Source organism: Lottia gigantea (genome assembly GCF_000327385.1).
Source record: "Lottia gigantea unplaced genomic scaffold LOTGIsca_96, whole genome shotgun sequence".
Taxonomy (NCBI): Eukaryota; Metazoa; Mollusca; class Gastropoda; family Lottiidae; genus Lottia; species Lottia gigantea.
In genome coordinates, this window is record NW_008711113.1 from 272105 (window position 1) to 295385 (window position 23281).

General features: G+C 36.1%; 1 protein-coding gene across 1 annotated transcript in view; it reads right to left on the reverse strand.

Annotated features, from left to right (window-relative positions):
• Nucleotides 1-7994: 7994 nt before the first annotated feature.
• Nucleotides 7995-23281, reverse strand: part of LOTGIDRAFT_135197 (hypothetical protein) — a gene marked incomplete at both ends in the record, with an annotated part of 36922 nt that continues 21635 nt past the window's right edge. The window contains one exon of the mRNA XM_009068914.1: nucleotides 7995-8271. Coding sequence (XP_009067162.1) covers nucleotides 7995-8271 — 277 coding nt within the window. The remainder of the gene's footprint in view (nucleotides 8272-23281) is intronic.

Sequence of the window (23281 nt, forward strand, 5' to 3'; positions counted from 1 at the left end):
AACACGATAAACATAATAAGCGAGTAGAGAAAACTATAATCTTTTAAGGAAATGACTGGAATTAAAGCCTAAGACATGTTGCGTTTCTTGTCTCAATGGTCGACAATTTCCATTAAAAAACCTATCATTTTATACTTGAATTTCGTCGTTTAAATATGAAGTCTTAAAGGTGGGTTGTCACTTAACTTAAATTCGGTATTGCTATTTACTGTAAAAGAATCAAGGAATTCTACAATATATTCCACACAAATTTTACTCTGTCAGTAAGGGCGATGCCAACTTTAAGCAAGGAGGTGAAATTTGCCAATTACAGCTTCCAGTCAAAGAGGAATCTACCTTAAAGCATACTGTAAAAAATCTACACCTGATATAAATGGGGACCTGTATTTAAGTGAATGATAGTTGGTATCCCCATTCCTCGATCCTCGGCTTTATCCTTACTACTTGAATTGTGACCGTTCAGTGTTTTCGTTCTATAAAGAGGAAATCCAGCTTTAAACAGACCTAGTCCTAAATTTGGGACTGCAATTTATTTCGTTTAAGGTATAACCCATCTTTAAACAAACTTAGCCCTAAATTTGGGACTGCAGTGTATTTCGTTTCAGGGATAACCCATCTTTAAACAAACTTAGCCCTAAAGTTGGGACTGCAGTTTATTTCGTTAAGGGGTAATCCACCTTTAAACAGACTTAGTGATTTCTACAATTACAGCCTCAATAACTTGAGTTTATTTATTCAATTAAAAGGTAATTGAAAATAAATGAATTTTGAGACATTGGGATGATTCATTGAGAAATAAAAGAGCAGTTTCAACCAGGATTCGTTATAATTAAAGTGTGCTTCTCCCGATAATTATATGGTTTAGACGACAGGTTTAGATTGACAAGACCTCATTTTTAGGCTGAATCGGAGATAACAAGAAGAAATAGATAGCCGTCGGTAGATTTATTTTGACATGGCCTCAATTGTATTTGTCGAAGATAGAAGAAGTACAAAGCAAAGACTCGAACATCTAAATCTTGAAGATAGCACAAATAAGATTGACAAAGCCTCATCAATTCACCTAAAAAGTAAATTTTCATTGACCAACAATTAGAAATAACAAGTAAACAAACAAACAAATAAACAAAAGACAATAAGTTTGTACAGATTTAATGACAACAATGCCCCAAACTTCACATAGTCGAAAGTTATTTACAAATATACATTTCTATATACGTGTCTATTTCACATTTACCGTTATAACTTAACAGTACGGTATATCAGCCTGTTTCGTTTCATTGTCACGTACGTTAGGATAACACATTAGAGAGCTTTGGCATTGGGTTCAACGTTAACGCAGACGTAGGATATTACTTCTGACTTCAATAAGCATAGGCCTACTTGTAATGAGATGGAAGTGAGTTTTACGTCCTATTTATCTGATATTGATTAAACAATGCCATGCAGTGTGCAGTGAGATGTTTTCCGTAATAAACACATTTGACATCATTCGTAACAGGAAAATTTAGTTAGTGAATTAGCCTACAGTTTTTCACAATGAATGAAATGAATGGAGTTTTACGTCCTACTTTTCACAAATTAGCATGCTTAGAATCATGATGCGGGATTTTGTAGACTTCACATGGATTTTAAAGGTTAAAATAATGTTGCATTTACGTTTACGTTTACGTTTAACGCAATGTAAAAGCTCTCTATAAACAAATTAACGACATCGTGTCACTGCGCTCTTCAATGTATTTCAACTTTCACTTTTAGTGTCATGCTTTCACACAGCTGGGATACGCTCCTGTTCGGCGAGTGTTCAGAATTCACTTGAGTGACACTGGCCAAGAACAAACGTAATTAAATTCACTCCTGTTCGATGAGTGTCCGTCATATTCACAGAGATCATATTTTTGTCTTTTTCCAACATCGGAGGCACATTAATTGTGCACGAAATAGTGTGCTCTTAGCCACAGCATTATCAGTCTTTCAATGAACACATGAACATTTTGAAAATTTCAAATTTCATAACATTCAAAAATGCAAAAAAAAAATCCGAAAATTTCACTGATTATATCAGAGCATTTCGGACAAAAAATAGCACAAATGAAAGAAAGAAAAAAAACACAGCCAAAATTATAACTTCAAAAATATAAACAAATGGAAACAAATCCTTTATATTATAAAACAAATTGTTTTTGGAACTCTTCAAAATAGAGTTAAATAACAGCTCTATTTTTCTAATATGCCTGCATATACAGCAGTTATCCCCATTTAGCGATTGAAAAGAGTTAGAAAATAATAGACAAGCATATTCATATGGTATTTTTTGCTCATTATAGAAATTAATGGTATTATTTTCTTGTTATTATTTTTTAACCAAAATTTTTCAAAATATTTAAGTTTCTTTTTAGAACTATTTTTTCGTTTTTTAAGTTCATATCTTAATAATTAATACATTTTTGAATTTCGTTTGATAACTGTGTTTGAATATTTTTGTTTTACAAAATGTATATGACTTTATTTCAAAAAGAATGTATTAGCTTTGTATTTGGACGTATGCATACCTTAAGACCAACGAAAGCACAACCCCAAAACAAATATATGGAAAAATTTCAACTAAATAGATCAGCCAAATCACAAAGTGGAATCAAGTGTTTCAGTAGGACAACCAACCAAGAAAAATAACTTAGTCTGAAACATTTTTTTTTTTTGTTAAATTTTCAAAGTTGTTTTTTTTTTGCACGTTGTTACTGAAAAATATTGAATAGATCAAAGCATTTTCTATAATGTAAAGTTTTTACTATTAATGTTGAAGTTTCTAGGATTTCAATTCAGTATATTTCCTTAGAACTGTTGATTCACTTCAGTTAACATTCGTTCGAAGAGAAGTTTATAGGCTTTTGGATTCTTGGATTTCCTTTCAATATGTAAAACACTTGGATTTCATTTCATTTCCTGTTGTCTGGTGAACTGCTCTGGATTTAGAAATATCTTGCTCTTTTATTACAACTAATTCTAAGGCAATTGGGCTTTAGCTCTTCGTCTGAATTTTCTACTTTCGTAACAACAGCAATTGATCCTGAGTAAATCAGCTTGGAATTCGTTTCAACGATCAGATTAGTATTCTTTGACCAGTATATTTGTATGGATTTCGGATTCTATGATTCTTTCATTCATTGATACAATCTCCAATTTCGAAGAACGGTTATGGATTTCGGATTCTCAAGTTCTATCAAAGAACAGTCCAAGGTATCCACGTGGATTTCATCATTGAACCAATTGCCATCCTCTTCCAAAGAACTTGTAGATCCACCTAAATCAACATGGAATTCGCTTCATCTATTGGATTTCCTTTTCCAGGCGATATTTTCAGGATTTTAGCTCTAGGATTTCACACTTGTTGAGAACGTGTAACGATAGCGCCATACGGATATCAAACCTTATACCACGTTCCCCAGGTTTCCAATACCTCCATCCCTTTCCAACACACACTTGGCACTTAATGTACACCGACCAACAATATTTTAAATAATACCATCTAATCACAAAGTGAAAAAGTAACCGAAGAAATATTATACCATAGGTGTCCGTAAAAGTTTGCAAACGCTTGAGAAGAAATGAGATGAGTCTTCATTCATATCCGGTTCACATTGGATGCCGGGAAACAAAATGGCCGTTATTTCCAAAAGTAAAGCACAATGATAGAAGCTTTCAGCAGACCTGAAAAGAGAAAATGAGAAATATTAACAAGGGGAACACAACTTTAATAAAAACAAAAATACCCGATTTATTTGGACACAAAGGAAGGTACAATTCCACTTTGCTACAGAATCATTTTTGCGTATAACTATTTTCGATGTCGTCATGAAGATTTCTCCGAAAAGAAAAGCAGTGCTCTGTTTGATATACAGTCATTTGGACGTAAAACTCCATTTCAATTCAAAAGGTATCATGTAGAGCTACCAGACAAAGCGACGGAAATGCGCATTTCAATTAAGTTTATTTTGGAATAAAACACTATTAATGACGATCGTATTAACATTTTCTAAATGTCAGTCAACGTATTGCAATTTAAATTAAGTACATTGTCACCTAATGCCAGAGGCGATGGCATTGGAAGTCGTCGTCAGTTCCTTATTGACCTATGCCTTAAAGGGGACTTGACTTATTATGTCAGTGGCAATTATAATTTAAACACAATGCCTTATTAACGCTTTGATATCAAAATAACTCTTTTGGGTTGAAGGCCATTTTAGTTGCTTTAGGATTCGCGCGCTCTGACGTTTACACAGACGTTGTGTTCAATTTGACAACTGAACAACTTTTCGAAAAAGCAAGAGACACGCACAGAAGAATGCCAAGCGGTTGGAATGCATAGGCGCACAGTGGGAAAGTAAAACAAAACAACATTGAAATGCGCTCTATAGAAAAGCTATGGGGGAGGGGGGTGGGTCTACGCACAAAAGAAAATCGTTAAGACCACAGGGTAGAAAGTATCCACAAGAGCCTAAGTTTTAAACCGTACAGAAATTAAAAGTTTCTTTTTTAAAAGTATTTCTTAACTTGTACAGACATCAAGGGACCTTAGACAAACAGTTTATACCAAAGAGTAGCCTGTTTACGTATAATTTCAAATAGTCAAAATAAGTTGTAGACTATATACGTAAGTCCGCACTGTCTTTCAATAAAAAGCAAGTCTACAGCGAACTCTGTCCAACCGTAGGGGATAAAACTGACGTGGATTTTGTGATTAGTCCTCAAAAATCTCGACATTATGTGTCCTTTTGTCAACATTTACCAAGAAAAACTCTTCCAATTTCACACGTGGGCACTAATTTTAAATAAATGAAATCCCCAGAGATGCTAATTAGCGATTTTAATTGGATCTCGCACCTTGATTAAATTTTAATGGCATTAAATTCCGCACCAGAAGTTGCAGAACGGGATCACATTACGGCCATGCTAGTGCCATTAAAAATAGCTTAAGCTACCAAAATCGTGACAGAGGCAATTAATCTAAACTTTTGCATCTAATCAAATTACGTCTTGCTGCATTTTACTTAACGATCCATCATTGTCATCTAAAATGAAGTGGAATGGAGTTTTACGTCCTACATTTCTGCACCTAGACTTAAGCAGCCAATGTGTACACACGCTAAAGACAACGGTGTTTGATTTTGGGAATTTCTGGAAGGGATAGTCTTTCAAAACGTAAGAACGTGCTTCTGGGGTACACTTAAGGAAATTTTCAAATAGCTTTAGTAATTCGGTGGGGTGTGGGGGCGGGACAGGAAAGGGGGGTGGGGGTATAAGAATAAAGGTGGGGGTTGGGGCGTCCAGTGAGTAGGCTATGTTATGACACGATCAGAAATTCGTTGAATCTCAAGTCCATGGTTCAATAGTTTTAACTTTCCCCTTTATGAAACCACTACTCAAGAGTACAGAGAATTTAACCATCCAGGGTACGACCACCGGCCACGGACACAGGAATATCAGGGGCCCTACGACTCCGGCTATCCCCAAAAATAGAACAAATTCATTGAAAAATGTAACAGCCTAAATCCAATGAAAAATTTAAGAAAGTAAAATCTCGATCAGTTTCGGCATTAGAGTGGGGACCCTAGGAAACCGCTCAGTCCGTCCCTTGTAGTCATCCTTAAACAAAACTTTTAGAATTCCAAGGCGTTAAAGATGTATTTTAACTCATACAGACCGTGCAAAAAAATTCTCATTATCTCGAAGCTTTGTAGCAGTCATAAATTTTAATGGTTGCTAATTTCCGCCATCTTGAAATGGTGGAGATGTTAATGCGATCACTAATGAGTTGTCCAGACGTAGGGAGGTCGAATTAACAAGGAACCCCACATGGTTTCAACCATAAATTGTTTGTCAGTAAAACATATGTTTAACAGTATTAGGTAACAAATTATGTTGCGCTCTATCAAACTATTTGATATAGAATTTATTTTTAAATCTGAGAATTTATTTTTGTAAGAGTGTAATATCGTCCAGAAAGTGCATTATATTTTGCATCTCGTCTTGGTCATGGGGGCGAGGGCTGTAGCTCAGTTTATAAGGGTATTAGGTAACAAATTATGTTATATAGATTTTTTTTAAATCTGAGAATTTATTTTTGTTCGAGTGTAATATATTTTGCATCTCATCTTGGTCATGGGTGTGAGGGTTGTAGCTCAGATGATTAAGGTGTTTGGAATTCCATAACGTCATGTGTCTATAATTTTTTCAAGTTCGAGAATTTATTTTTGTTTTTAGTCTCGGAGTGTAGAAGAAGCATGGAAATAGTCTGTAATGGTATCAAAGGTGCGGGTTGTAGCTCAGTTGATTAGGGTATTTGGAATTCTATAGCGTCATGCCTTATGTCAAGAGGAATAATGACAGTCTGAGAATTTAAAATAAAAGTGCAATTCTTAGTCATGGAGGGTGAGGGCTGTAGTGCAGTTGATTAGTGTGTTAAGAATATAATAACGTCATGTATTAGACCAATGTAGTTTTACCTAGAAAAAACAACTTTTGGCTATGGTAAAGTTATGCAACAGACTATGTAGTGGAATTTAATATTAAAGAAAAGCACATTAAAATCGCATTCACGTCAGTTAAAATTTGCACTTCACAAATTAAGATAAGGAAATCTCATATACACCATGTTTACGACTATTGGTATTGCTATTAGCACCGCGAACCTGTCGGTCTCAAGTTTTTTCAACTTTGCCAAAATTGTTTTGACACACATGTAAAGCAATTAGACAAGCTTGATGGTTTTCTTTGATTGAGAAATGCGATAAGAGCGAATGTTGTAATTTATGTACTTGAAGACCGTATTGGTGGAATAGCTGCGGCGAAAAGTTGCCGCGGGTTCGAATCTTCATCAAGGTAAGAAAAAATGCTGAGTCGACCCGGTGGCAGTGGGTTATTTCAGTCGTCTGCTACGTGATTAGGTGCCGTGGGTTCGAATCTCTCTGAGTAAGAAAATCTGATGCCACGGCTATACTTCCAAGAGCCGACCCGGTGGCAGTGGAATAGCTCAGTCGGTAGCGAGTTGGCTTGTCGTTTGCTCGACGAGTAGGCGCCGTGGGTTCGAATTCCCCCTCAAGGAAGAACAATGCTGCGACCAGACTCTATGTGGCAGTGGGATAGCTAAATTAGTAACGAGTTGGGTTGTCGTCTGCTCGGTTTTTGGCGCCGTGGGTTCGAATGTTCTCAACAATGCAAGAAATATTCTTCGCTGAACGGTTTCAAACGAGCATAAGTACATGTATAGCTTATTTTCAAACTTAAAATACATCACATCATTTATTCATTCATTCGTTCGCTGGACAATTTCAAAACGGTTCCTTCATCATATGAAAAGGCACGTCGTAGCGTTTGAATGATGTAATTTAGCTTTAGATAGAATATTCAAGGATATAAAAAAAGCTGCGTAATGTTCTATTGGTTTAATTAAATAGTGGAAATTATATCGTGACTCAATTTGTATTTTCTATCTATTCCTATATTATCTAAAATGTAATCGTATTAGTCAATTGATTAGATCGTATTGTCATATTAAATATTCTGATCAACATTGACTAGGGAAAACTGGGGCAAGTCGGTATTGGAGAAACTGGGGCAAGTCGACATTGGGGAACGGTTCAGAGCACGGGGCACGTATGTCTGGGGAAAGTGGGGTATTAGACCATCATTGGGTGATGAGATACGTTATATTTGAATATCATAGGTCGTATTGTCATATTAAAAAATCGATCAACTTTGACTGGGGAAAACTGGGGCAAGTCGGTATTGGAGAAACTGGGGCAAGTCGACATTGAGGGAACGGTTCAGAGCACGGGACAAGTATGTCTGGGAGAGTGGGGCATTAGACCATCATTGGGTGATGAGATACGATATGTTTGAGTGTCATAGGTCGTATTGTCATATTAATTTATTCTGATCAACATTGACTAGGGAAAACTGGGGCAAGTCGGATCAAATTTGACTAAAAAAAACATTCATTTATTTACGCAACAGGAAATGAGTTCAAGGCTTACCTTATGCGTGGCACGCGACGTGAGGGGACCATGTCCTTTGAGAACTTTAGGGTAATCTTGTTCACAGACCAGACTTCCGTTGATGACACCAAAGCGATCACCGGGCATCAGTTGGCAGTTGCAGGACATACAGGTGAAACATTTGAGATGGTAGACGTTGCCTTGTAATCGCATGACTAGTTCGCTGGCTGGAATGTTCTGCGAGCAGGACGCACACGTTCCGCCCGAACCAAATAATCTGAAAAGATACGGAAAGGAAAATCATAAGTAAGGCAGTTTATAACAACTGAAGAAATATGGTTGTTCGGGGACACCGTAAAGTTTGTAAATTAAAAATAACGCAGGTTTTGTAACGTCACTACAACCAAGAGTTGGGATCATATCAAGGGATGCACAAAATTGCTTATCTCAGACACAATCGTACGTGCATCTGGCATATTGGAATAAAACAGTACACAAGCTCATTTACGATGCCCCTGGTGCACTTACGAGCAATATTGAAAATTATGATCATATCAATATTCCAGAAATTGTAAAATCAGATAGTTCTTTTCACAAAGAATAATTGCCTTTGACTGACTGGCTGTCCAATTATAACAGCAAAAGAAAATCTATAGAGCTATAATTATATCATTCGATAACAAACATATTTCAAGCAAACATTCAACCAATTATAAAGCAACCGCCATCAAACACAAGGCAATTATAAACTCCATTCTTATCAATTATTACACTATAATAAACCAATTAAAAAGATAACCACCCGTTGCAAACTTTTTCAACCACCATGCATTTTCTGCAATCGCCAAGGGATATAATTATTAATGTATGTGTGTTTGCGTCATTTAAAGTTACGTTATGCCGTAATAGTACATGAAAGACGCAGTTTAAAGGAACAATGTGCATTGCTTCAATAATATTATTTTTCTGTGTTTTTTCTTAGAAGTCATATCAATAAAATAGAGTTTTACGTCTTACTTTTCAAGCGTATGCTTATTTTTCTGTTGCATGTTCGATCATAAAGTCAGCCTTTCGATGGGGGATATTAAAGTCAGGGGAAACTTCCTACATCAACGTTGGAACTGCACTTGAGAATATACACTTTGTCCCAAACTCGATAATAGCACCATGCATGGAATGCGGGAAACTTTGATAAAAATTCGTTGCATTCGAAAACAGCCCGTCTTCACAGCAAATATGTAAACACAATCTTATTATCATAAGATAAAACGCAGAGCGAACTTCACATCAAGCGGGTTCAGGGTGATAACAAAATATTTGTGTACGGAGGAAATTGGACAAAAAGAATCACTTAAACGATTTTGACCCATATTTTTGACTGCTACCGCCCTTTTCAAATTCTGCTAATTGCCACCAATTACCGAAATTATCTGGAGCCGCTTACAGCTTTGAAAATAAACTTTTAGGTACACTGTAAACAAGCGATTTACTCCTAATTATCTAGTTAAAAAGATAAGACGGCAATTACACATCTTGTAATTGGAGACTACTGTTGTGTACTTGATAAACCAGACTACTTTGTGCAAGCAATTGCATTACGACAATCGAGACTACTGTTTAACTGGATAATCGTGACGGAATTGAAGTACCGCAGTCAAAAATTCTAACCGAGGCTGTACACGCCATATGTTTCCTAGCGCCTACAAGCTGTTTTCTCTGAAAACTAATTTGATTTTTTTAAAGGACGATTAAAAAGAGGTGTTTGTTCGAAACTAGCTCATTAACGTTGTTAATTTGGAAACGTATTAAAGGCTGGCCATCTGTGACAGGCCTGTGATATTAATTTTCTGAGAAAAATGAAGGGAAAATTGCTCGCTAGACTTATGTCTTGGCTTTAAATTACAAATTTATTCGATTTTTAGTGTTCTTTTACTATTTCTAATAACTTTTAACCATAACCAATAACATGCCTCATAATCCACATAATTAGAGTTTAATTTAAACCAATATAGCGAGGGTCAAGGAGAAACATAAAGCTAACAAGTTCATTAACTCTTCAAAGAGAAGTCCATTTTGGTGTATAGAACATGTTTCGTTAAAACGATTTTCGGAACTCATCAAAGTAAAGATGCTGTTCCACATTATTTGTTATTTTTTGCAGAGCTTTTCAGTAGGAAACAACAAAAAAATGATGACCGGGGAGTCGTTTATAAGATTCTCACGTGCAATAATAACAACCTGTGACGTCATGACATCGCTAATAACACTGCACCTGGTAGTGACGTCAGTTCAAACTTTCTATACGTATATTCTTTTAATGCCATCACCAATTGGTCAAGTTAAAAAAAAACTAGCTGGAAGCCCAACGCTAATGTTGTTCTGATTGATCAAGGGATGGGTATCGAAGCAAACTCGTAGACCCTTGGCATGACACAATGCATTTCTGTACTTCAAAATGTTATTAATGCCAATTTATAACCTATATTGCTAAATAACAGTAAATAACCTTTCGCCATATTGCAATTACATAACAGTTATTCATAGCAGGAGGAGGTTTTAGATTAATCAATTTCAGTCCACTTAGAATATATTTCAAATTTCGGGGGATTAGATTGGAATATTTTTGTTAACATTGGTTTCTTATCAAAGGAAGATAAATGCCTCAAGGAGTGAAAAATGTTGCTTAAAACGTTCCGCACCATCACCTCACGTCAATCAAATTTCTAAATAAATAAGTTTTTATTACATGTATCCACTTTTGTTGATACCCAAATAAACGAGGAGTCTGTCGAAGATAAATCACGGCGGCCAATGAAAGAGCAAAAATCATTTCATGCTCGGCAACTCGGCTAAATTAAAATAAGCACTTAGATGAGACAATCTAAGCACGGGCTATTAACCACGTCGCACACTTAGCTGCCTCTTGCTGTAATAAACGACCTTGGTAACGAAGAGCGCTCAAGCCGATTTTTAATCTTCTTTGATTATTTTGGTCAATAAAAAGAGTCGGGTTTCGCGGGAGGAAATTTTGGGTCGATTTGTTCGCTGGCTATATGATGATCTAGAAGGCAAACGAGGAAAAGCGAATGAATAGTTTCCATCATTACCATACAATCTACTATAACCAGTAAAGCAAGCTCTTCACTCGCGTTTCAATTCCCTGCGGAAAAGGTCTGAAGCAATTAAGAAAATGACAAAATTTTATAGAATACGTTGAATGTCTCGGCTTAATCCCGCCAGTAAACACTACATCCGGTCGAGTTAATAAACAGAATTTCCCTGGCGGCGAAACGAAATGTTACAGTTCTTCACACAATCAAAGAGAATGCAAAACGAAACTTGTTTGCTTTTGGTTTAATCGAGCTCAAAAGCTTAGCGATGCGACGGATTTTTATTAATTTGTTTTAAAATGCTGCCTTTGTGTGCAAATTTGAATGATGATCTTAAAATATGAAAAACGATAAAAAGAGTCTATACACCGGAACGTTGGTAAAACGATTAATGTCGCTAATCTTTGGTAGTCGTTATTATTTACGGCTTAAATCACGGAAAAGCTTCGTGGCTGTAAAAAATTGCAATAACTTTAATGATATTGTTAAAAGATTAACGAAGAAATTGCTTGAAAAAATTGGAAACCATAATCTTAGATTAACTTAGCACAATGAGTCGTAATTAAATAAATTTCAAGAAAATTTTGACGAATTAATTGAAGAAGATTCTTGTCATAAAAAAATGCAATTTTTCTCAATAATATTATAATGCAGGATAAATGGCTTTAGGCAGGATAATCCTCAGTCAAGACCCATTTCCGTTTTAAACATGATGTGACGTCAAACTATTTCAGGACTATGGACATTTTCACAACGTCAACTTTCTTGTATCACTGAAGTTTGTAAACAAATACATGGATTTGATTGGATTTTACGCGAATACAACCAATCAAAATGATAGTATAAGAAATGTGCCAAAATGATGTCAAGGCATTAGACGGAGATTTCTCACATTTAGGAAAATTTGAAATTATGAAGCTTCTGGTAAGAGACCTAGATGCCACAAAACGATGTTCGCCGATCCTCTACACGTAGTCTGCCGAAAACCATAAAACTTGTAAGCTCTACAAATTAGAAGATTCGTATCTAAAAGTTAACAGTATATCGTATATACAGAAAAACTGTGTAATTTACTTCAATATATTAGTTTTAGAGGGCAAACGCTCAAACAAGTCTAATTACTCAAACCAAACTAACGATTTGATTGGCTGACAGGCGGAAGACAGCCTCTTAATGAGCTACCAAATACACATAGACTTGTTTTCCCAGACGCAATTTTACCTCATAAAACATCATCATTAGGCCACTTAACTCAAACATGTGCACAATTTATTTGCACTTTTCGAGCCTCTTCGACAAATTACATTCGACTTTGATGTTACGTACATCTATTGACCTTCAACCTCCAACAGGTGCATATCATTACAGAGAATTATGGGAAATAAATTGTCGTCTGACTTGTGTAGGTTAAGAAGATGTTTTTAAAGAAAATTGGTTCAAGTTGTAGGGCTGTCTTACATATGTAATGATAGTCTTACAAGAGGTATAAAAGTTTGAAATTGAAACCAAATGAATGTTTTATGTCCTAAACGCCTTTTCCATACCAGTATCTCCTAATTGCCGACCTGGGAAGAGGATTATGGGACATGCAAAAGTTCCCCCACCATCAAGCAGATTTCATTTACTGGATCAAAGGTCAGATACAGAAAGACTCTTACAGACCTTGTACTACCCTTAGATAGAGTCACGTGCCTTCAGTTAAACAGTTAAGCATATATCTACATCTAAGATTTTACCCCATCATCTTGTTGATCAAGGATAGAATCAAGAAAACTCGTTGAACCTTTCATTGAACAAGCCAACTCGTGCTTCCAATTGCCATATGCCATATATATCAAAGCACGAGGCCGTTGATAAGATTGCAATCTCGCCTACTTTGCTGTTCCCTAATAAATACCAAGTCCCCACCAACTTGTCGATCAAGGGTAGAATCAAGAAAACTCGTTAAACCTTTCATGGAACAACTCGTGCTTCCAGATGCCATATACCAGATATATCAAAGCACGAGGCCGTTGATAAGATTGCAATCTCGCCTACTTAGTTTTTCTCTATCATTAAATAGTAATCTAATTTTCTATATTAATTAAGCAACTCCCTTTACCAATCTTCGCGTTCGGATCTAATTAAGGCAGCGTATTCAATATTTTATGACAATATAGCTTCCCTCGATAATGAGCTTAATTTTCCTAATTAGTGAAAACTGATACTTTTAAGTCTAATGATTTATGGCGGGATTTTTGCCACAGAGAATAAGAACGCAGAAAATATCAGCCCGCACTTTTGTCTACTGAAATGTTTATTTAGACTTTGTGTCTTTTTTGTATATGCCAGAAAGTTTGTATATGCTAGACGCTAGACATTTTGTACATGCTTGACAATTTGCATATGCTGGACGAAAGGCAATTTGTGTATGCTGCTAGACAATTTGTACATTCTAGACGCTAGACAATTTGTACACTTTAGACGCTAAACAATTTATACATGGTAGACGCTAGACAATTTGTGTATGCTGGTAGACAATTTATACATGCTTGACGCTAGACAATTTGTACATGTTAGACGCTAAACACTTTATACATGGTAGACGCTAGACAATTTGTGTATTCTATACGCTAGACAATTTGTATATTCTAGACACTAGACGATTTGTATATTCTATACCAATAGCAAACGTAGGGTATGGGTTGACATTTCCTTCCATAAAGACTTGATGGTGAGAAGGCGGTGATCCATGGTAGAAACCAATCAACCACTTTACTTTAACGTTTAAGTAACACACTGCAGTGTCTGGTCGTCAAACAGAATCCCCAAGTGTTCCAAATCCCTGCACGTTGAGGATCCGTCAACAGTTAACAATGGAAAAAGAGGTAGACCAATACCGCTTTCCTGGAAAATTATCCCTCGTGGTACATTGAATGGCGTTCAAGTCTTACTATCGCAGAAACTTAAATTCATTCAATTAGGACTTTATGCAACGTTCCCCATATGAATCATCATAAACGATGGGTAAATTTTGGTAGATGTTTACTAATTACACTAATTGCTCAAACACACTCCAATTGCATTGAACTTAATGTTTCCCTAAACGTTATTATTCAATTAAAAATAGCCGATATGTGGCGTAGCAGCCGGCGTCGAGGGCCTAAAATTAAATCAGTCACGTGCCAGGAGTATGTAACAGCCGCAAACGTAATTTTCATTCAAGCCTCGATCAACCAGTCATGTCTTTGAATTCTTCACTGTAACGCACGTCTGGTTGATTAAGATTATTAGGAATCTTGAAATGTAAATGGTATGGGTGCATTTTTTTATCCAGTCACAACCATCACATTAATAATCTGAAATTAACAGTCTGGATTGATAACGACTACAAGCCTGAAGAGCCTGGGTACAATATAAGACACGTGTTAATGACTAGTTCATCCAGTCATAACTATCAAATATCGATCAATAAGCCATTGACAGTCCGGAATGATCGTGACTACAAGCCTGAAGAGCCTCGGTATTATACGTCACGTGTCATGTTTGCAAACAGATGTGAAGCCAATAATAACGACTGCGTTTTTACAAATTAATAATATAAAGAAAGTAATTTATGAGTTTAATAATACTCCAGATATGAATTATTAGCAATATATATGTGCTTTTAATATACAGTTATTGGCGCGAAGACTTATTAATTTCTTCGCAAATAATATCCAAATATGAAGTTGCCATGGTTTTCGTCGGTTAGTCGTTTTAATAATAGTCCGGTATAACACTTAAAAGGTTAAATGTTCTGAGACGGAAACGAGTACGTTAACTTGTACACGTAGGTTTTAATTCTATTTACACATTTAGGATAATGAGCTTTCGTCAGTTTGCTGTCTTTATGCGTAATCCAGTCCCTAGTCTAATACCCAAATTCTAGTCTAATGGTCTTTTGGCATTATACTTTCGGCTTCGGAGCCTGCGTGTTATTACAATCTGAAAGGCAATCAAGAATTTGTACGCAGTCCACGATAAGAAGGTACATATGATACGAAATTAGACTCCTTTGGTACGTAACGTCCCTTTTAATTATACTCTTGGCACCAGGTTTAATGAACGTTAAATTGCTTCACGCAGATAAAAAGTTCATATTATTACAATTTTTAATGAGAATCTTGCTTCTTTTTCTACAGTAGATGTAAAAAGTGAAGAAAATGGGCGATAAGCGAGACATTTGATACCAAAACGTAAACATTAGGTACGAAATAACCTTAAATAATTATTAAGTTTGTTCTATCGGTGGAAAACACGCGTCTATCTTCGAAACACATCACATTTTCCCATTATCCACGCCACGTCTATTTTTCTGTTTAATACCCTAAACACAATATATTATAGCGAATAAACAGTTGGCCAAAAAGGAAATTTAATTTCTAGTGAGTAATTTAAGTCGTTATCACCATCAAAGGGGCCCTACTTATCTCGCTTATTTAGATATCAGAGAAAAGGGCGAGTCTACCATCTTAAAACTCCGCAGGGGTGTCAAACATTTAGGTTTTAAATTCGTGCTATGGAAGTCCGCCATTATTAATCATTTTTCTATCTCTTTTTCTAGAGAATGACAAGTCATTAATTGCGCCACCTGTCGTCATTTGCAAAAGCTTGCACTGAAAATTAAATCAATTTGGTTGAAAGCTGATAGGACATTGAAGGTAATTGAATATGGGCTGTATGCCGTAATAAACCTAATTAGGGAAAGCGATATACGAACGAAGAGCGGCGCCAGATCGTAATTGGCATTGATAGTCGACCCCACTAATGAGTAGGCGACAGAAAGAGGAGCGAAACATTGTGAAGATAAGGTGGAGATTTGGTATTAAAGGGAGCAACCCAGATAGGTCTAATGTCCATATTCAAAACTATGGCATTAAAGGATCTTCAATACGTTTGATAAGTCAACAAATGTCATGCTATTGTACAAATTTGTATCGAAATATTAAGCAATTCTGGTATTTGAAGTAAAAAAAAATCATTAAAAGTCTAATCATTCGAGTCAATATCTTCCATTCTCATGAAGAATATGTAGTCTTGTTTATTAACGCGCTCAAAAAAACATTAAGAATCAAACGATTTTTTCAATCTAAGAAGATATTCCCTGATATTCTTTAATATCAAAAAATATTCCCCGACAAATTGTAATTATAAGAAACCTAATGGCACAATAATTATGGATAATTATGAGCTGATGCTTTTCCTAAATGGGATGTCCTCTTTAAAACGATCTCCCAGTGAGATCTGGTGATTAAATTTGCTTCAAAATAGTTTTCTTTTAAATAGGAAATTTTCAATTTACAAGCAAGACAAGCCGACAACAAAAACCCATTACAACAGCCTCTACAGGCTTTTAATTTTTATCAAAACCTCAATATACAGAAAACCAACATAATTTGGTAGCCGAGAAAATGAGTAAATAATCAAAACGAAAGATAGACAAGTATTCAAATGTTTGATAAAATGCTTGGTTGAAATTGAGATCTTAAGAAAATTGAAATGTTATGGAAGGCATTAGAGGCCGTTATAGAAAATGACACTATGAAAGTACAGCGTGGCCCATAGAAATATTGAAAAAGTATGCATGACAAGTATTCAAATGTTTGATAATTTTTGTTGGATACAATTGAAATCTTAAGAAAATTGAAATGTTATGGAAGGCATTAGAGGCCATTATAGAAACCAAAGACACTACGAAAGTACAGCTCATGCAGAGGAAATGTAAAGTTACGGAAGCCCAAATTAGCCAATACAAAGAACAAGCATGGATATCTTAGCAAATGGATTGGTCAAGGAGCTATTGGTAAAAAAGGCCGAAAAACCACAGAACATTGGGGCGTATTTATATTTTCAACCCCCTGGGCGTCGATGGTGCATATCATCAGGACCCTGGGACGAAGATGTAGATGAAATGGCGGATCAGTGGCACAACACCAATTAAATTTAGTTTCGTATTCGAGAGCTACAAGTATCATTTTCGTATCATTAAAAACGAAGTGTTTAGATGACCCTTTGCTTCACTTTTCATTAGCCAATGTGTTTAGTTTACGTTAACTGACAAGGAGTGAATGCGATCTGAAAACCATTACGCTAATTAGTTCCCATGTAAAACTACCCAGGCCAGAGTGGAGAGAGTCTTAAGTTTGAAACGTTTGTTGACTATGAAATCTTCGTTAGGGCCTTTAGCTAACATCTTGGTACAATATACGAAGGGCTTATACGAAATACTGGACACCTTTAATACAATTTGTGCCTCGAATATTTGACCATTGTAGACAATCCCAACGCATTTCAAATGCAGAATTTATAAAGATTGTAAAGAGGTTTTCTAGACATTTATGTGTAATGTGGAGTGATAGCATCGAATCAAACCATTCTAATTTTCAGTCATGTCTGCGGTTCGTGTATTTAAAAGTACATGACGTCACTGTCCCAAAAGCTGCTAATACATTTTACAGCTTTTGCGACAAGACGTCATAAAACGCTTCATTTTAGAGGCATTGCAAGATTGACAGGTGTCTGATTGAAAGTTGGAATGGTGCAAATTAATGATATCAGTGACCCCGATACACATAAAATGCATACCTCCCCTTTAAATACAGAGATCCTTATGGATCTTCAATAAATATAACACGCCTCCTTCAGCGGATCGGATCGGAACGGATCAGACTAAAACTGTAAATGGTCATTAATCATTAGATGATATGAAACATAACTGATCCGGTATCAAGATATGACCTTACAACAAAATATGACAAGAATCATGATTAATGATGATAATGATGATGATGAATAACACCAGCTTGTCTGATAAGCATATTGATGATTTTTCACTGAAAAGCTATCGGAAGGGATTCTATGAAAAGTGGCGTTACGTGTTTTCTGTAAGCCTTACGGTTAAGGTAGATCTTGAAAGTTATGTTTATAAGTAAAAAATGGGCACTGGAAGCCAACGTACAACCGTAATTCCATTTCATTTCATTTCATAAACTGAAAAAACGTAGGATTTTCAAAACAGAAAATCTATTTCATTTTATTAACAAGGTTTGCAAAAATTAGGAACACAGAGCAACAGTTATTCCATTTCATTCCATAAACTAGAAATCTACAAAATCACGACAGTAAGACTAGCAAGAAAAATTTTATTTCATTTCATAAACCGTAGGACATGTGAAAAGTAAGACTCGCAAAGGTAATTCCAATTCATTTCATTTTTTCAACCTTCCAAATATAAACACGTTCGGTACAAATTGGACGTCAATTTTGTATCTGATTTGAATAATAACATGTCAACGAAAAGTATCGCACTGTTTGTTCCACCAGCGTTAAGTGTCAACCCAGCATATCTTGAAATAAAATATTAATTGCCACTAATTAGTACCGTTATCTCACTAATGATAGGGAGGGGGCATGTATCTTAACAAACTGTGTGACATCATTAGGTCTTTTCCAGCAGTTACGTTATCGCGAAAGTTGATCTGCCCCTTTTTAGCTTCTTTTTTTAGGAGCAATTACTTTAGAATTCAGTTTCAAATGCCTTAAAACATGCATTAAGAAAAAATGACTGGGGAAAAGGCATTAATCATAATGGATCATATTTGAGGATTCTATGCTTAAAATTGAGGTACTATTGCGAAAGGAATCGCACAAAAATGAGTTGGAAAGCTAAGCTTCAAGACATCGTCGTGTGTTTGTGCGTCCGATTTATTTTTGTTTTTCACGTTCTTGTATATAGCTGACTGGTTAATCTTAGCTACTGGTATTGGGAATTTCAAATCTAACAATGAACTACTACAGTAGAAGTTGAAGCGTCAATGACATAATCAGATAAGCCTAATTAAAACTCGTTATAAATATTTACACTGTGAGTTAGCTGGAATCAGATGGGACAAATTGACATTTTCAAACTGTTCGCTATCCACAATTAGTGTCATTTAAAAACATACGACAGCGGCTGTTACATGCAGAATTTGAAATCATATTTCTCTCCAGATTGAGCTAATGAAGTCAGACAACGTCAGGCTCCAGATCGAGCTAATGAAGTCAGACAATGTCATGTTTTAGTTAGAGCTAATAAAGTCAGGCAACGTCAGGCTCCAGATTGAGCTAATGAAGTCAGACAACGCCATGTCTTAGATAAAGTTAAAGAAGTCGAGCAAAGCCAGGCTCCAGATTGAGCTAATGCAGTCGGGCAACGCCATGCTTCAGATTGAGCTAATGAAGTCGGACAACGCCATGCTTCAGATTGAGCTAATGAAGTCGGACAACGCCATGCTCTAGATAAAGCTAATGCCAATCATCAGATTGAGCTATTGAAGCCGATAAACGCCATGCAGTGTGCAATGAGGTAACAATTATCAGGCCAGTGACATTTGTCTATTAAAAAGGTATCATCTCGACCTATGTCAGGATCGAATACCCGACCTTCAGGTTAGCGAGCAAGCGTCTGAGCCAGCCTGGAATGCCGTTTGATAGGAAGACTAGAGAGAATATACGTTTCCAAGCATTTCATCCCATTCCGTGGCAATCTATCTTTAATCTTCTCCAACACACCAACCTTACATCGTTTTAACAGCTTATACAACCAACTTCACACACAAATATCAAAGACGAACGAGTAGTTTGTTTAAAGAAATAATTATCCACGCTTTTAACAGTCTGTCGTGGATTGCCAAAACTGTGAAGTTTCTAAACGATGTCTGATAGTGGAAACTATTGAACGAACAGTACATGTACATCAAGACCGAGCCTAATCTACCCGTAACACATTTCTCTCTCAAAATTGGGATTTGGGTTGGGTACAAGTCGACCTAGATCAATTGAAAGGATATGGCTAGCTACTTCCAGAAACAGCAGATCATCGTGTCATTTCAAGAAAAGCTAATTTCAACTACCATTGAAGCAGTTGGATCGTACAAAACGCCCGAGAACTGGCCGAGAGTGCTTGGGCTTCAACAGGTTGGAAACGATCCCAAAGTTCTTTGAATTATTGCCAACTGGAGCAAACGATGATCCAATAAAACTATTAATAGTAACAAAATGACTTCGTCTTGGGAGTTAAATGTGAACTTAAAATTCTTTGGAAACCAAAGTAAATGTGTGTTTAACTGTTTCCCTTTGCCTCGTGGAACAGAAAGTGAGTCCAAAATAAGAATACCATTAACAGCAAAAGAATGGTCCAAGAAAGCTATTTATACCAACCGAATGGTACTTGTCAAGAGAACTGGCGGATATACTTAATGTCATTCATCATTGTTGACAAATGTGAATAGCTTGTTAAAACTCGTGAAGATCTCGTCAAATTTACGACTGAAGTCGACCATTTACATCATGTACAAATTAAGCGAGAAGAGCCGTAGATTGGACGACAAGTGGACGTCTTACAACAAGGTAATTAGCCGACTAGTACCGTCTTGGAGTTAAAGCGATAGTATGTCTTTGAGATATGTCTCAAGCAAAACGTCATCTTTATCATTTCAAGCTATTACGAACTTCGTCTAATGCATACAATTCAATCCAATCAAATCGCTTCATTCCGTGATACACGAAAGGTGGCTTTTGCAGTAAAGGCATAAACCGAAGACGAAGTACGCAAGCGAATACAGCCAACCAGAGCCTATATCTGTGTAAGCAATTTGTGGGTATTTGTGAAGATGGCATAATTTATGCTAATGATCTCTAAGCAGACATAGTATAGAATGGCGGCCTCCTTTGATACAAATGCCATACAGCCAAGCTTCATAGTGGTGGCTACGATTCTGCAAGGTCTGGTACATACCCACTTTCAAGGCAGTCTTGACAGTTGTGGCTTTAATAAAACACGAAAAATATCTCTTTAGCCTTTAAGACAGACATGATACATTGTGGCTTTAACTTACGAAAGATGTCACCATACGTCATTCCATTGCCTTTGTGTATAGTAATGCGAAAGTATACAACTATGTGTGCCTTGAAGACAAACGTTACACATATTGTGGCTTTAACTTAAGCAAACGTCACCGTACGAGTTAAAAGCTCGCTTTCGACTTCATTAGCGATAATTGGGCAAAAGAAAGAAAAATAAATTGAAATAAGGTCAGCTGTAATAAGTTAAGCAACATTCGTTTAACCACATCTCAACATTTTAATTGGATTTTTAATGAGTAAAAACCTACCAGAAACACGAAGGAGAAACGAGTTTTTCATCTTTTTATGAAATAAATGAGGAAAGATGCCCTGCACGTATTTGGCTTCCAATAATGTATACACAAACGGGAAAGGCTGGCTCAAATTAAAATTGTTCTCTTTGATGTCGTAAGTGGTGGGCCGACCGAGAGGACGGATTCTCCTATTACCCCCCTAGAGGGTGGGGTGGTCGTTAAAGACGTACAATCGTCAGCTTCCTTGCAGCGCGCCAAAACATATTGAATGACGTTAGACATGAATTATAAGGTTTTATGACTACGCCTAAGAACGTAGATCCTAAAAATTGCTAAAAAGTTGCCTATGCTTCAGAAAACTATCGAAGATTAGCACGAAATACTGGGAATTCAGCACGAAAATATATATTTCACTTGCGCATGCCAAAAAGCATATCACTTGGCCATTTTTAATGGTGACTCCGCGAAGTATTTTTATACAGACGAATTATGTAGTCCTTTAGGATATAAGGCGCGACCAGAAGAAAATAACGAGGTCCAATTATTTTTGTTTACATATTATTTAAAGAGATGGAGGTCACGTGGTTTCTATTTGAGACTGGCTCAATGTTTTGGGGGTTAATTATTTGAAATATAGCGACTTCTTTTGATTGAGGTTCGCTGTCTCACGTAATGGCTCGGATCGCTCCGAGAAGAATGTGAGATTTTTAATCTGTTAAAACATTATGATATAACGTTGAATGGATTAATGACACATTCGCGACCCATTGTTCGAATTAAAGGTCAAAGGTCTTGAACTCATCTACCCTATTACCATTCTACGGATGGGGGCATTATTTTACCTTTTTCAGAAGTATATCTTAAAAGATAGCTGGCCTGTACCATATTTTCTAAAGGGGTCGGATCAAAAAAGCGTATATGGAAAAGGAGTTTCGGTTGGAACAAGACACTCTGTCATGGCTAAGAATTCCTTTATTGCACACTGCATGACCCTTCTCATGTTCATTATCTCAATAAGATACACAGAAGACAGACGTAAAACTTCATTTCAATTCGGAGAACACCAACAACACAAGTTATCAAAAAGGCGGGAAAAACATAGTTTAACCGATAACAAAAAATACGACGAGCAGATCTGGCAAACATAGTAATATCAAAGATACATGAAAGACAGACGTAAAACTTCATTTCATTTCAATTACAACAACGACAACACTTACACGAAGTTATCAAATAAGGCGGGAAAACATAGTTTTAAGGATAAAAAAAAATAAGACGAGCAGAACTGACACAAAAAGACTGAATTTGTTATTAAAGTAACCGAAACTCGATATCTATTTAATTAAAGCGAGGTTTCATAATATTCTCTACTAATATCTGCCTTAAATCTGGTGGCCATTGTTAAAATAAGTAAGCTATAATTGCCTATTAGTTAGAGAGGATCGAGATAATTAACACCCATATCAAATGGTAATCTATTAAGGGAGGCTTACATTTATGTTTAAATAACCAACCATTTGTGTGTCGTAGTTGATTAAAATTTGTGTAATGTGTTTCTCTATTGTACACTTGTGAAATGAAATGAATTGGGATTTCATGCGTAGAAATGAAACACTATGAATTGGGATTGAAAAGAAAAGAATTGATTTGATTCTGATGCAAGGGCCAGTGCTTCCAACTTTCAACCCTTATGCGCTGAAATGAAATAGAATAAAATGATTTGGGATCGAAACGAAATGAGTTGGGATATTACATTCAAAAATGAAACGAAATGAATTGGAATTTTTGAAAAAAAAACATGAAATGAATTGGATTTTAGAATCTAATATACAGCTATATCCTCTTATGCGAAACGGCACAAGGAAATGGGATAAGTAACCTAAGGAATGATCACAAATATAATGCATGTCTTATGTTCAAATCATATAAATTGACACAGGAAATGTTCTGACGATCTGAGAACATTTCATTCAAAAGACTCCTTTAAATAGAACATTACGAACGAGAGAGCATGTAG